Genomic DNA, 16,991 nt, shown 5'->3' on the forward strand with positions numbered 1-16,991 from the left:
TCCCAGGTGCAACTTTGTCCCCCTTTCTACTACTTCCTCCCCTGTCAAGTGTAGGAAGTGCCTGGAGCACTTTCACCTCCTTTACTGATCTTGGTGTCTGTGGGGTTGTTTCTCCTACATTTTTTCCTCACTCCTGTCTGTCACATTCTTCTGTGCAGCTTTTTCTATGAATCATCATCAGCTTAGCTGACCGGCTCAGCCACATCCTGCAGTGGATCTGTTTGGAGCCAGCTGGGTCTCACACAGGGCAGCTCCTGGCCTCTCCTCACAGATGTCCCCCTGCAGCCCCGCACTGCCAGAACCTCAGTGCACAGCCCCTCTGTCCACCCGGCACACCTGCCTGCATCCTGGGCCCTCTTTATCCACTTCATGCAGCCGCTGCTCCCTGGCTGGTCCAGCTTGATGCTCAGTGTGAAACATGTGTCACCCTTGTCCCACAGTCACCCCACAGTCACAAGTCTGCCTGATACACCAGCCCAGACCCCAGGCTCATCAGCTAGTCTGACTTGAAGTTTGCCAGTGAATACACGCACACCGCCCCCACGCACACTGGATCTGGGGAAGGTACAGTTATCCCGCAGCACCAGGGCACACAGGCTATGACCTCCTATTCTGTCCTTGCAGTTCCCCCTTCCTTCTCCCATCTCTTCCTGGGTTTGTATAGCTCTACTGATTCCCCCACCCCTCCCAGTCCAGTGTCGAGGATCTCCCCTGGTTTACAGTCATATCAGTTGAAAAGTCTAGATTGATCTCCCTGTAAGGGGCACCTGCAGTTTCTTGATTGACCGTCAGTTGTGATTGGTGAGGTTGTTTCTTATCATTGTCTCCATGTTTGATTTGGTTTGTTAGATCTGTGTGTCTCTGTATTTTTTTTCCTGGCTTCTCCCCTTTTCCCCTTCAGTGTCCCAATTAACCAGGTCCTTGATGAGGTAGATTTACTGGAGTAAACATTCTCACGCTCTCACATGCCTTCATCAACTAAATGTGTGAATAACCAGGTTTGGTTTTCCTCACTATCTCCCTTGTTGATCAGGTTCGTGCACCTGTATGTTCGTGTTTGACTTCCTTCTTTCCTTATGACTCCCTTTTTGCATTGAAAAAGGTCCTTGACCAGATGCCCTTAAAGAAGCAGACATTCTCCTTCCACATATCCTTACACTTGCAAACTCGCATTTTGCCTTTAGCTAGACACTGTAAAATTGTTGTATAGAAGGTATCAGTTGCAAACATGTAAAACACAGTTTCTCTTTTAATACCATTGCAGATGAAGTGAAACTACTAGAGATGAATTTACCTGCAGGAAAAAACAGAATTCTGAAAAAAGAATCAACTTCTAAAGAAATACAGAAGACACTGCCCAAATGTGTTAAACGACAGTCCAAGCAAAACAGTTGTCTGGATCAAAGTACTAACGAGCTTTCACCAAGGAAGAAAGCTAAGCTGAGCACTAATGAGGCTGGGGTCCAGAGTTCAGAAAGTAGCCTGCAGCCAGATCGTTGTTTGACTGAACTGAAACAATTTGAAGGGTCAACTCTAGAATCATTTTCCTTGACAGATCCTGCAACATCAGCATCAAATTTTCTGAAAGGGACCAAACCCATCCAGGCCTTGCTTGCCAAGAATACTGGGAACAAAGTGACCTTAACAAATCAACTGTCACCTCCCCCAGGCATAAATGTATCTACTTCTGAAAAGCCAATTTTATCACCTTTGGAATCATCACTGATAAAACCAGCATTGCCCTGCCAGACCAGTTCAAAGACTCCTTTACAAATGGTATACAAAATGCCAAATGGGCACTGCGTACCAATAGACCTTCACAACAGCTCTGTGAAAATTCAGATGCAACCTGTGATTGACCCTAAAACAGGAGAAAAAGTCATGCAACAAGTTCTTATTTTACCTAAGAATTTTCTTATTCAGCAGAAGGAAGGAAAAATGGTGTCCAAGGACATTCAGTCACTACAACAAAAATCATCTGAGATGCACTATATAACTTTACCAGAAATATCAAATGTCAGTGTTTCTTTAACACCTGTTCTGGTAACAGGCCCTGCAAATGCTACCACTCAGTCACCTACTACGATTTTTAACAAGAATATTACCCGCTTGTCACAAGTGACTAGTCCCATGAACACTACACAAACGTTGCCTGTTGTAACTTCAGCGAGTAAATTATCATCAACAATTAATGTGAGCCAAATGGAAACTGACAAAATCAAGACTACAGTTTCAACTGCTACATTCCCTGTGTCTTTGACTTCACCTACTCTTTCCACAACTAGCCAGTCTTTGATATCAGCAACAGCATTGAGTGGGTCTACAAACACCGCTTCTGCCTGTCATAATCTTGCATCACAGCAGACAGCCGACTCCTTTGAAACTAGGCAAGAGCTGAAGACAGTGTGTATAAGAGAATCACAATCTATTCTGGTCACAACCCGAGGTGGAAACACAGGAATTGTTAAAGTGCGAACAAACCCAGACCAGATTTCACCTAGTAGTTTATGTTCTAGTTCAGTTTTCACATATGCACCTCAACTTCAGGCTTTTCTTGTGCCAAAAACCACAGCATTATCGTGTTCTACTCTTTCATCTGTAGCAACCGCCACGTCTGGTCTTCCACATATTGGACAATCGTCTCTTTCTGGATTTGCCCCCTCAACAGCTGCTTCTGTTAACATTCCAGCTTTCCCAGCTGATTTTACCCAGGCAATGGAGAAAAATATCAAATTCACATTACAGCAGCCTGCTATTGGGGGCACGTTGGGTCAAGTAATAGAGAACTCCTGCTATGTGTCCGCTCCTTCTTTATCCTCCGTTTCATTAGCTAGCAATTTGATATCAGCAACTCCAAACAGCCCTGTTGGTGGGACTAGCATTGGACAAAATAACACTGTCATAACTCCAAATTCTTCTGTGCAGCAACAAGGTTATACTAAAACTAAAACAAATCCTGTTACACAATCTGAGTCTAATTCAGCAACAAATGGAGATTTAATCAGTGGTACTCCAGTCCAGAAACTTACATTAGTCACAAATCCACCTATTTTATCACCCTGTGGGGCATCAGGAGTCAGTATTATACCCTCTCCAGGATCCACTGGTGTTAACGCTCAGAAGTTGGTTTTCATTAACACACAAATTGCCAATGGCCCATCAACTGCCAATCTAGTTGCAGAGTCATTGAAACATAACCTTCCTTCTTCCCTAAGCAATGCCTTTGTTAGTGCCACAGAGCAACCACAGTTGGTTCTGATCCCATCTACAGTAGGAGCACCAATAAGAATAAATTCAACACCAACTATTGCTCAAGTAAAAGATGCGAAAATTGGACTAAATATAGGTCAAACCATTGTAAATACTAAAGGCAATGCACAACAGGCTCCACCAGTTAATATATTGCATTCTGCTGTTTCTAAGGGAGAAGACATAAAGAGCATGGGCTTGGCGCTGTCTTTGACAAGTAGTAGTACATTGGTTCCAGTAACAAATTTTGTGAGTAAAAGTGCTGTGTCAGTTAATGAATCTGTATGTGTTGCAACAAAAGCTGAAAATGCCTTTACAGTAACAACAGCAAATGCACGTGTGGAATCTGTTTCAGTAACATCAAGTGGGATGGCTTCTGGGACGTGGCCAACTGTCTTGATTGGTGGAAATGATCCCTCAAAAATAAGGCCAGTTCTGGGTAATCGACTGTGTACATCAAATATTGGAAATACTGTGGGTATATCAACTGTGAAAACAGGACATCTTGCTTCATCTGTGCTGATTTCAACAACGCAGCCAACAGTATCTCCTCAAAACTTAGCATCTGCTTTGCAGCTTCCAGTGATTAGCTTGCCTGGATCTGTAGCCACACCCCACAAAGTGTTACACACAATTCCTCAATTGGCAGCAGTTCCAGCTCCTCTTCCAGTACCAAAAAGCCAGTTGCCCACGCTGCTTCAGTATCAATCATCAGGAGTTTCAGCTGCTATGCCAAATAATGCAGGTATTCACAAACCTCAAAGTGTGTTGCCCCCTCCGTCTCCAAATGCAGGTAAAGTCATTAGTTTTCCTAATTTTTCTTCCCTACAATGCCAGCAGGTGCCTCCCAGTACAGAGAAACAAAGTCATGCTTACCCTTGTGCTTCTACCATTCAGATGTCTTCAGCTTCACCAACTGTACCAAGCAAGGCAGGAAGTCAGCTGAATGAACCTTGCGTTCAACAGAAAATAGTCATTAACACCTGTATGCCTTTGGCACCTGGAACTCAGATAATGATTAATGGTACTCGTTTTGTTGTTCCTCCACAAGGCCTTGGAGCTGGTAGCCATGTTCTTCTTCTCTCTTGTAATACAAAACAGACTCCTCCTTTAACTACTAACCATGGTCAAGAAGCTCAAGGTGTACCAATTGTTAATCCAATAACCTCAAAAATCGTGCTTGCACCAGGGAATTCATTAAGTTGGCAAATATCAAAACATCCTGTGAAAAGCTCTACAAAAAATGTGAACTCTTTTGGGTCTGCAGATGCTTTACCCATCGTACATGCAACACCCCAGATACTCAATACTCCAGCTAGCTCATGTACTCCGCTGTCCACAGCGACGCTGTCTGTGTCTTCAGTGATAAAACCTCCTGTTAGTGTTGTAGCTACATCTTCTGTGGTTTCTGCCACTCATCCTCTGAACTCTCATTTACCAAGCAACACTTCAGTGTTTCACTTAAACACTTCTATCAAAAAACTGTTGGTTAGTCCAGAAGGAGCCATTTTGAATGCTATAAACACGCCGGCATCAAAAGCTTCTTCCCTGTCTTCATCACCACCTCCTGTTGTTGTGTCCACAGGCAGAAATCCTGCCACTGTCTTCCCTGCTTCTCAGTCATCTTCTCCCAATAAACCTGACAAAGCTGCATCCTGAATTTACTGCAAATGAGCCACTTTGAAATTATGGGGATTCTTCTGACTTCAGAAGCTGTAACTGTTGAATAATTTGTTACATTGTTTGAAACAGTTGATTTACTGACAATTACTTAAGATTATAGTTCTTTCTTGTTTACCTGTGGGGATTAGGAGGAATAAAAATTTATTTAGTCTGTCAGAGTTTTCAGTGAGTTCTTTGGTAAAAAGGTCAGAAATGACTAATGTGTTCATTAAACATTTTAGTTTGGAGAAATCTAGCCTTTTGCACATGTTCCATCTTACAGTATGGACTGTTTGCCAGTGTGTTTATGACAGTATATATCTCCTTTTTATTTGTCAAATTTATTTTTGGTTTGTTTCTGTAAACAAAATACTTATGCATTGTAAAAATGCAGTCTATGGAATAGAATTGTACATATTCATGAATTCCTAACAATCTGTACTAAACTATATGTACAAAGAACTATGCTGTCTTATTTATGTTTTGTTTACATAATGTATAGTTTTTTAAGTATTTTAGTAACTTTGGACCAGTGTACTGTTTAGCAACAATGCAGAAGAATCTGCATATAATAAATCAAGTTGCTGTACTGCTTTGTGTTGGCAATAGTTTAAAAATGTGTTTATCTATTACACCATGGCAGAACACATACCTATACATCTTCCTACTTAGTCTCAGCTTTTGGAATATACTAGAATGAAATTATTTAATCTCTTCTGCTCTTCTTTGTGGTTTACATTTCATGTGATTTGAGAGGAAGGAAGACCGTCTTGTCGATCCTCCTTATAAAGGGCAGGATAACCCATACTTCATCCATTCTTAATAAATGTTTGGTTATATTGCTTAAAGTCTCCGGTGATGTGGTAAGGCTAGAAATAGTTTCTGAGACACCAGTCTAAGTCACACTGGTTGCTGTTCAGGACTACCATGTTTTGTCATAAAGCTCATAGATCTGCTGAACAGTTTATTATTCTCTTTTTTACAGCCATGTGTGCATTTACACATATCTGTTATCTGTAACAAGGCCACTCTTTAATCTTCTGTCTAGCCCTAACAAGCTAACCAGTTTTATTACCAGTCATGCTTTCTAGATCTGCATTTTTTTTCTTTAGCTTTTAATTGATCTATCTGGAAGGACAATGCTAAAATATCACACAATATTAAAGGAGGCCTTACTACTGCTTCGAGTGAGAATAATTCACATATTACCTAAACCTTCCTTTTTTTATGCAGTGTATTCAATATTTATTGGCTTAGATTCAGCTTTTGATCTGATAAACCCCTTGGGTTATTTTCTGCCAATCAGATGAGTTCCCAGGTGCCTGCTCCAGCGTTCCTGAAATAGGGAAATTTTTTGGTATATTGTGAGACTCAGCATATAAAGAAGACGGTTATTTTAGAAATGCTGATTTAAAATCTGAAGTCGAAGTCTCTGTTAGTTGCTTGGAAGATCCAGTCTGAGGCTGGACATCTTTGTATGTGTGGGATTCTTTTTTGTTTCTTTTTTTTTAGAAACTAGAAGGGAAGATTTCAGAAGAACTCATGAATGTTAGTTGCTTTTTTAATAGCTATGACTTCAAAGGGGGATAAGAGCTTACATATCTGCATTTAGCAGCGTTCTTTGACTGATTTTCATCAAGATGAATCTTAAGCTTTTGCTCCTCATCCTGTCGAGTTTTCTCCTTCCTTTCGCCATTTGCTGTACAGTTTTGGCAGTTTGGATCTTGGGTTGAAGAATAAGACCACAGCTTACTCCCTCTCTCTTGGCTGCCCTTCATATTGTCCTGAAAAGTAACCTGGTAACTAGTTAACTAGCGTTCTCGTTCTGGGAAAGTTGGGGGAAGAAAGGCCTTCCATAGGGAACCTTCCCTTTCTGGACTAATGAAAACATTTGAATTGGGAAAATGCCTCTTTCTAGATCAGCAATCTGCATCTTATCTCAGAGCTGCGAAAGATGGAAGCTGTCAGTTTTGGGGTGAGAAAAGGTTTGTGGTATTTTAGAAGCTACCTAGTACACTTTTCCTACTTCCCATTAAAGGTGTTACGTCATTGATTTTGAAGACACCCGGTAGTGAGTGGTGTCTGCCTGCCAGAGTTTACAGTATTAAGGCTTCTTAAATCTGACTGCATTTTGCGTTACACTACAGGTGACTTTTACAACAGAGGAAGATAGCGGAGAATGGCAGTTTCTTCATGGACATTTTATATACATTAAAACCATATATACAAGCAACACATTTTATTTCCGTTTCTCTGGTGGAACCTTGGGATTGACTGTCTTGGATTTTTCTCTTACAATGACTGTTTTTTCATTTTTATTTATGTTTGTTGTAGAGTGAATATCTACATTGTTTGAGAAGCTTAAGACTAGGTTCTACTATTGCTGGCAGCCTACATGGAGAAAAGAAATCTTGCATGACATTTTTCTGTGTGCTAATGTAGTAGAAAGATTTATGCTATAATCAGTTCTAATAAAGAGAAAAGTTAAAAAAGCTTAATTGGGGAACTCGGAACTCAAGCTACGTACCTGACTGATTTTTAGAAATTTTCTGAATTAGCGCAATAATATTTTATAATTGTTTCATAAATATTTTATAATTTGGCAGGCATAAACTTTGCAACATGCAAAGTTTGATGCAGTTTCATTAGAATTTTCATGGACTTTTGTTCTGTACTGGACACATGTTCAGATTCCAAATCTTGTTGCAGAAAGGCTGTGTAATGGGTTTGCCTGATTCATTATTTTGTAAAACAAATTTTAGTCATTTTTGTGAATAAAATTACTCTTCCCATCACTGTTCTCCAATAATATAAATGTTGGTCAGAGTAAGACTTTCTTTCAAATGAAGATAAATAGCAATTGACAATTTGCTATGTATCTTTTGTTCTCTGTACCAAATATATCATATATATACATATAGCACAAAAAGAATGGTAAAAAGTAGATTATATTCGCAGACAAAATGAAAAAGCAGAACTACCTGCTTGAAGTTTCACTTGAAGTTAAAAAGAATTTAATTACACATATGAACAAGTGCATCTATAAATCAATCTTTGAAGAAAACATGTTCAACTTTTCTGAGCTTGTAAAATGCCTTGCTTTTAGACCCCTTCAGATACTGTATGCAGATGTTCAGACACTATTATATACAAAACTTCCAATTTATTAATGACTTGCAACATTTTGCATGATATCTTTGATATTTACCTAAATGGAAATACTCTGCACAATAGTTTTGCTTTGCTTTGAATAGAAAATTACATTTGTCTTGCCTCACTGTTCAAACCCGTGTGTCTCGGGGCTGCCGTTTTCTCCTAGGAATTCTGCCGCTACCATACTCGAAGCAATTAAATTTCACAAGTATTAGGAGTCACAAAAGAACTTGTTCAAACCAAGTGTGTTACTGTCAACTCATTCAAACCCACTGTGATTTCCTTGTGACATAGCAAGGAGTACAATGCAAGAAATGAAGCAAAAATTCTCCTGGTAAGTAAGCAAAGAGAAACTTATTTGTCTCGTGTAGGCTAGAAAATAACTAAAAGCTGTCATTTGAAGGGCATCCATGGCCTTATCACAGAGTTTGTTTCATAGCTGGTTTTGCTTATATTTTGTGGTAGTGCAGAATTTTAGTAGCCCAAATTGATTTTAAATTAAATTAATGCTCACAAAGACTTAAATTCATATAGCCTGTTTTCTGTAAGCTGCGCCTGAAGCAAGTTTACTGACTCAAAATAAGATTAGTAATGCTGTATCAGACTAAAGGTCCATCTCTCCTAGCATCGTGGTTCTTGGAGCAGTCATTAGTAGCAGTCCAGAAGAGCGTAATAACGGGCCTGAATACTCTTCTAATACCCACTGATCTGTGAGACAAAGTCTTCGTCAGACAGCTGTGATTTATTTTTTTTTCAATTTAATAGCCCTCAGTGTATTTTTCTTAATGAAATTGACCAATGCTTTCTAGAATTCTTATAGAATCATAGAATGTGTTGGGTTGGAAGGGACCTTTGAAGGTCACCTAGTCCAACCCCCCTGCAACGAGCAGGGACATCTTCAGCTAGATCAAGTTGCTCAGAGCCTCGTCCAACCTGCCCTTGAGTGTTTCCAGGGATGGGGCATCTACCACCTCTCTGGGCAACCTGTGCCAGTGTTTCACCACCCTCAGCCTAAAAAACTTCTTCCTTATATCTAGTCTAAATCTACCCTCTTTTAATTTAAAACTTTTTAGTGTGAACTATTACCATGCACAGTGTCCTGTGGTAAAGAGTTTTTAACACAGTGTGTTAGATTAAATCCGTTTGGTTCTGAACCTGGCACCTGCTAGTTTCATTTGGTGCAAATAATATTTATATTGTAAGACGCAATAAGCCTTTGCTTTTTATTCATTTTGCCATGTGGCCTGTGTAGACCTTTGCCATGTTGGTTGTTGCTTTTCTAGAATAAAGAAACATAGTCAATTCAATTATTTCTTAGGTGGAAGTAACCAGTTACTGTCGCTGCTGTATGTACCTTTTTCAGTTTTACTATGTCCTTGAGATGTAGGATCAGAATAGTGCATGTTCTAAAAGCGCTACAAGTCTATTCAGCAATTTTTCTCTCATAATTATTTCAAAATTTTGGGGTGGTTTTCTGACTATTGTTTAGCCTTGTACTAACTTTTTCATAGAAATATCAGTTGTAAACCAAATACACAGCAGTGTCAAATTCAATTCATCCTATAAGACTATACCACTTGCAGAATATCATGGCTGTAAAGACATGATCTTTAAACCACATTCTTGAAACCAGTGCAAGTCTGGCACTCTCTATACAGTTACTAATTTTGTTTGGTTTAGCTCTGTTGAAAATGTAGAAGTACAAACTGCTGTAATGATTTTGAACACGATGATTTTTTAACTGTCATTATTTTTGTGCATAGCATGCAAGCCTAAGCCTGTCTATTAGGTGCATGATCAATTTATACACATTGGCACCCAAATGAAAATTTCTGAGTTGTTGAAGAGGCCATTTTCACAAATGTGACACGAATTATGTTCTATTTTAAATATTTTCCTTGGAACTACAGTGGCGTAAAGCAAACTTTAAGATCTTGATAAATATGTCTTTTCTTCTTTTCTCAAAATACTGAATTTGCGGATCAACAGCCATACCTGGATGTCTGACGTAAACTTGGAAACTGGGATACTTTGTTGTTTCATAGATGATTGGTCCAGAAGTTCTGCAGGAAGTTGGTGTTCTTAGAATGTCTTTTATTTCAATCTCAGCTGAACTAAACACAGTAAATGGAAATGGTATGTAAAAGCAAAGTAAAGGAAATGTAGCTGATTGCTTATAATATTTCTTGACATTAAGTTTATTACACAGAAAGTGCATTAGAATGTGCATAAATATGATTTTCCGCCTTTTGCAGATGAAGACAATAAAGTATAGAGTTCTCGGAGCAAGATGGAAGAACTGGGAACAGGATCCTTGGTCCCCTGACTCCTCTTCCAGCATCCTGTCCATAGTTAGACAACTAGACTATCCTATCTAGTTAGACAACTAGATAACTGCTGCATTTTCCCCTATTCTTGCTTTTTACAAAGAAGAAAAATTATTTAGAAAATGAAATTGTTTTCAAGAATGTGAGTGGCACTGCCAGGTAGCATTTATAAAAATTAAATCGCGCAGGGAAACAAGATAGGAAAGGAACCACTATAACTGTGATTTTTGTGATTGTCTTCAGGCTTTAGAACTTTGCTTGGCAATATTGATGTCATAAAAAGAAGACAATATACTTCTTTAATTAGTTGTTCATGTTGGTTCCTTCTAGTGTACAAGTATAAGATCAGGTTATTTTGGCTATTTAGAGGTCATGGGCACCTAGTACCAGCACAGACATTGAGATCCTGTCCACATTACATGCTGGTATTTGCAGCATCACTCCTCACTCCCTTTTTTTTTAATCCCATGCAGCTGTAAAATAGAGTATCAAAGAGGGATTAGTGATTGGGTATTACTATGTAGCCATAGGGTGTCTTGATTATAATAAGGAAAGAGTGGAATTACGATGGAATCAGTTTATGCCGTGTAAAAAGCAGGCTTGTCTGGACAGTATTCTACAGTTTGGCTATATGTTATGCCTTCGAACTCTTGTTCTTGCCTGTAGAGTGCTTTTCTGCAAGGTGGTCTTAGAAGAACCTTTGATAGACAAACACAAAAACTTGTGGGGGCCTGTCCTAAAGCGTTTCCCTCCTTCCATGGCCTAAGAAATTGATGCAAAACCATAAGCTTTTGTTAAAAAACAGCCCATATTTGAAAGTGAGTTTCTTATTTTGGCACATGGAATGCAAGTGATACGGCTGGTACAGCAGTCTGGTCCTTGTATGAGCTGCACCTTGGGCTGGGCATTTGTCTCACTGTAGCGGCCAGTAGGGAATGCTTAGTCGAAAGAACAAGAAATGGATCAAGTATGAGTTAATTTTCCCCAGTATGTGTACACAGCCTCCAACAGTAATTCCAGGACAATAGTATGAACTCGGCCTGGACTTGTCTGTGACATGAAAGAACAGAATTTGCAGCCAGAGAATTAGGTACTGGAAAAAGGTGAGCAGTAATTCAGAGAAGCAGAGCAGAGAAAACAATAGACATAAAAGCATAAAATTGCTTCTCCAGTTTAAGAACCAGTAGGGGAGGTGCATGAGTCCTGCTAAAAAGCAGAAGTTTTGAATGAGGAATTGACTGAAATACTGTTGTTGTTTTCTTTCATGGTGTAGAGCATGCGGCTGCATATCCGAGCAATTACAAATACAACAAAGACAGGTGACTTAAATCTGTGTTGACACCAAAAATGTCCAGAAAGAGATTTCTGGAGGTATGGAAATAGGAGTAATTTATTGCAAGGTAGGCATCTGATACCTTTTAATCCTTGCATGCCTCTACAGGAGATTAATTTTCAGGGAATATTGACACTTACCATATGATTTTGTTGTTTTACTGCAAATTCTGAAGCAGCTCCAAGACTTTTCTGAATGTGGTTACCAGATGACAAGCCTGAAGTTGCTCCTGCAAACAACTGCAGACAGCAAACCCAGCACCGAGCGGTGTCTGAGAGGGGCAGCTCCTGTTCTGCTCCTGAGTGTCGGTAAGGAGTCACTTGGGGTGTAAGTGACGGTATGCAGAAACAGAAATCAATCACTTCTGCCAAGGCAAATGGGAAAGGACAAACTGATAGAGATTGAAAGATTAGATGTTTCTCTTAGAAAATACTCTTCAACAACAAACGAGTCAGTTCTTTTTCCTAATAGCTACAAGAATGCAGCTGATGATGAGGTAAATTCAAAAAAGAACTGGGAAGAAGGAAGGCTGCTTTTCTGCGTAAGCAGAGAATGTAGTGAATGTGCAGCAGAGCAGTCTGTTTCTCCCATCCAGAAATGGCAGCTAACAGAGTTGAAAATACCTTACAAAATTAGTATTGAAAGACTAGAGTAGTTCTATTAGGCTATCACTCTTTGTCTTGTACTGGTTTGCACGCGACTCATGCGGCGTACCTCTCAGGGAAGGAGCAAATAAGGCATGCGGTCCAAACGTATCTGGGGCTATAGTAAAATGGTTTGGAAATGCAAAGGCACATCTTCTGCTCGAGCACTGTTCAGGTCTTGGCCCATGTGAGTCCAGCAAGAGTGGAGTTTACCACTATCACATGGCAAGAGTTTTCTGGGGGAACTGGAGAAGGCAATAACTCTGGCGTGTAGCTTAGGTGTCAATAGTGTTGTCACAGTGGCTTCTACATTCTGCTCTTTTTTTCCTGGTGAAATAGAGCCCAGTAGTCTCTCGTTCTCTTTTGATGAGTAAATTTGAGAGATGGTTCAGGGTGGATGAGGATGAGATGGACGAGGGTCTGTTCTTCATATTCCCATGAGCACAAGGCATTTAGGAACACTGCTACCCCCCAAAATGTGGTCTTTTGCATTGGCCCAAGAATAGAACCTGTGGACAAAACATCTTGAAGAGCTAGGTTTTTGCAGCAAGGGAAGTAATATTTCTTTCTGTTTATTAGAAACCAAGCTTCCCTTGAGACAAGGATTTTCTGGGGAAAGGAAGTAAAGTGAAAATCGGAGGATTGTGTAAGGGTGCAGAATATGGAGAGTCAATTCCAAAAAGTGCACAAGGGCTGTTTTTTAGCTGTCAGCATGTAATGGATGTGTAGATAGTAGCTGTAGATAGCTTTTTTAACTTTATACTGCTGCTAGTTTACCTTTGGTACTATATGTAAAGCTCAGTGCAGACATGTGACCAAAATACAACTCTGGAAACTTGCAAGCACTTTTCAGATCTAATGGGCAACAAAATACGTTTAATGAAATGGGGTGAACACACAAGAGTCTTTCAGTTTTGTTGCATAGTTTAATATGCAGTCAACAGAAAAGTACAAATGAATAAATGCCACTTCTCCAAAGCACAGAGGAACTCATTAACCTTCTCCTTTGCATAAGAAGTGAAAATAAGTTTGCTTTTAAAGGCAAGAGAAGGTACCCTTATGCCACATAAATACATGGACTTACACCAACAAAGTGATGCTTAATTTACCAGTATTAGACATAAACATTAATCAAAATATGCTGAAAAATAACTGAAAAATTACAAGCAATATGGTTAATACTAATGCAGTTCTTGATGCCAAGATAATCTATCTACATCCCTAGCTGCAGCAGGTGTTAAGGCAACAGAGATTGCTGAGGAAAACGTCACGGGATTGTCCTGGCAACCAGCTGCATATGCCAGTCCTGTTACACAGGGCTGGTGAGACTCTAAAAAAACAAGTGCTTCCTGCAGAAATCCCTTGGTATTTTATTTTATGATAGCTCTCTGGCGTATGTGGTATGTACCCTATGGCTCTCGGCCCAGCGATTGTTTTGCTAAGCGGTTCAGCATGCCAGGAAGATTGCACTTGCCAGGACCTGCTGCATTTCACCTTTGTGCAATGGCTGGGATGAGTTACTAATATTCTGGGGTCTTTTGAGGCAACATTGAGGCTTGTAACCTCAATAGGAAGTAGATGATCCAGCAGGATCATACCAGGAATCTGAACACAGACAATGCAACTGCTACTGCCATTATATTTTACCAATCTGACCAAAACAAGCTATATTAATGAAAGGCCTGGTTTTCAAGTTGTTCATTGTATCTACGCAAAGGTGGCATGCATAGCTATAGAGGTGTTGCTAAAATCCTTGTGTACAGATAAATTTTAGTAACAGTGTGTCTGCTTCTCTGATGGAAGCAGGTTAAGGCAGACCGGTAGCAAGCCGAGCTTCATTCTCCAGCTATGACCAGCCGCCTCTCTTCATTGGCATCCTGGGGGAGAACCCAAATTGCCCATGTCTTCCCTCATTTGCTTATTTGGTGGGAGAAAATAAAGTGCAAAGATCATATTGGTTGAGAATTGTAATACAAGGCATCTGATTGCTGCTTGATTGCAAGGAGGGCAAAATAGGCAGAGCAGATCTTTGACTTTTACACCCTCCCTGTACATACCTGACCATACCAGAGAAATTATAAATCCAAATTTTGGTGACCATTTGTTACTCTGGGGTCATATGACTGTCTAATATGAAAGCCTTTCCTGGAAATTGGAAAACTCTATACCACGTTCTCCATGTTGTAGTTGAGAAGTTTCTATGCATTTCTCTTTCTTTTTTAGCGGGCAGACATCCTAGGAAGTTTTAACTTGTCTTTGGTCAAGTGCAGCGTGATTGAGCTTAATACAGATAGTGCATAACATAGCCGGTTCTTGTAGCATGCAACTCTGGCAATTACAGGCCTCTTGTTCGCAAGTTCTGACCTGTCCTGTATTGCTGTTTTTTAATAGATCAGCCAGCTTCTCCAGTTGGGTATAGAGCCAGACTTGACAAATTGAATTTGTGAGGGTGTTTAGCATGAGTGATGAAGATTCCACCTATATAATACAGGTGAACCTCTATTTCTTGCTTTTATTTTCATGCACTAATTAAAATCTGAGACCACTGTCTAACCGTGTCTATAAAGAAAGAATACTGCTTTCACAGGGAGGAAAAATGGGAGGACTTTCTAAAAAGTAAGGATAGGTTTCCAAGAGGGATTATCTATCCTTTAAGTATCTGTAAATTAGTGTCAAAGTTCAGTAGTTACAGTTCTGGCTGCTGAGCAGTTCCAACAATTTGGCCTTCTGTAGTTCTGGAAATAATTTCATGTTTCTACTTAGTCAAGGTTACCTTCCTCGTGAGCTTTTGAAATGGCTAGTAACCTATGGAACGCTGACACTACTGAAAAATGTGTGGGATCAAGTAAAGCTTTTTGAATTCTAAGCACTTCACTTCTTTGTAGCAATTAATCTTTATAGAAATTACTTTTTTTTTCTGAGCCAGGAATGTGTATGTCAGTTCCATTCAACTGTAGCAACACACAGTCTTTTGAAAGGATGTTGCCCCAGGGTAGAGAGTTGCAGAGGACAGAGTTGCTAAAGATCATTAGCCTCAAGCTTTAGCTTACCAGTTCTGCCAGAAATTTAGTCAGCCATTGTGTTCTACATCTCTGACGCTTACTAGCTATAACCTGGCATTTTGTGTGTTATCCTGTCTATTCTTGTCACTAAAGAATTTCACAGAATTTTCTCCTCAAAGGTGTATATTGGAAAACGCACATGTAAGCAGCTTTTTAGGTTAAAGTAATTTCTAAATACAAATATCATCTAAATTTATAAGAACAGACATATTGATTGTAACCTTTCACAGCAATTACAGATACTTATTACCTTCTAACAAGTATCTAATTTTATTAATTTATATAAACATTTTTATTACAAAAGAAACATTTCTAAAAACCTATTATTTATCGCCATATATGGAGTTTATGTTAGGCAAGTAAATCTGCCTTGTATTTAAAACCTGTTTTTGTTTTAAGGTGTTTGTGTTTGCGCACTCTATGACAAAGAACTGGATTCTTTACTAATAGCAGTTAATAATTGTTTCATGAAAATAGTTTTCTTCTGTAACTACTTTTCACCTTAACAGTGTTGTACAGTTCTAGCTGCCTCCTGCTGTGAGATATCAGGCCTTGTGTATAAACTTGTTGATCTGGGTATGATCTTAAGGAACAATCTGGCAAGTAAATAGTAACAAAAAAGGCTAGGTAAACAGTAACTGCCAATTGTATGTAGCCTAATTTATGTGTATCACAACTCTTTGTTTTCTGTTACTGCTAGTGTTCTGGCAACCTGCAAAAATTAACATCCTGGAGTCTCCTATCGTCTATATTCTTTGAGGAACATGGGCTTCGCGCATTTTCTCATATTGTTTCATCATGTTAGAAAGAGACGATGCGTAAAGCCCTCTATCTACCAAGTTCTTTTGCTTTCTCACAAGACTGCCAGAAGGAAACTAAAGGCGATGATCATTATAGCCATTGACAGGTGTGAAATAATATGGGCTCTAAACAGAAATTCCTAGGTTACCTGGATTGTGTGTTATGAGGAATTATTTCATTACAGGTACATCAACAGGTGATGTGAAGTAAAAGCCCATTGTAAAACATAGTCACTTTTGGAGGTTAATTTTAGAACTGCTGGTAGGGAAAATGGTTAGTCTTTGTAACAGGGCATGCAGTCAAATGGGTTTGTCCATTTTATGACAAATTCTTGTACAGTGCGTTCCAGGGAATAGTTTTTTTATTTCTTTTTTAAAGAAAGGGATAGTAAGTGGGGAAGATGAAAACAAAGGTGCCAACACTTTCTACTCATTGGTTGATACTCAATAGTATGTACTTATTCTTGGTAGATCTATGAAGGGTGCAGGATGCCCAGACTTGAGTACAGCGTATCAATCTGAGCACAGGACCTGAGCACAGGAAATGAAAAACTTAAAACAGGAGCGCATTCAGATTTATTGAGGCATTTCAAGAACCAGTTCTGTAAACTAAGCAGGAATAATTTTCAGCAACTGCTAATGAAAGCATGTGATATATGTGTTTTTTATGATTTTAGCTTTAAGAAAGTTAAGCATGTACAGGAAGTTGAGAAGCATGAAGAAACTGAATTGGTATGTTTAGAGTTTAAGATTTCATGTTA

The 16,991-nt window shown here is 39.3% G+C and overlaps 1 protein-coding gene across 5 annotated transcripts in view; it reads left to right on the forward strand.

Moving 5' to 3' along the window:
* Window positions 1–7,696, forward strand: part of BRD10 (bromodomain containing 10) — a 52,518-nt gene extending 44,822 nt beyond the window's left edge. For all 5 annotated transcript variants that reach the window (XM_063319636.1, XM_063319639.1, XM_063319638.1 and 2 more), the window contains one exon: window positions 1,265–7,696. In XM_063319636.1, coding sequence (XP_063175706.1) covers window positions 1,265–4,908 — 3,644 coding nt within the window. In that variant the 3' untranslated portion in view covers window positions 4,909–7,696. The remainder of the gene's footprint in view (window positions 1–1,264) is intronic.
* Window positions 7,697–16,991: the final 9,295 nt, after the last annotated feature.

Source organism: Chroicocephalus ridibundus, chromosome Z (assembly GCF_963924245.1).
Source record: "Chroicocephalus ridibundus chromosome Z, bChrRid1.1, whole genome shotgun sequence".
Lineage (NCBI taxonomy): Eukaryota > Metazoa > Chordata > Aves > Charadriiformes > Laridae > Chroicocephalus > Chroicocephalus ridibundus.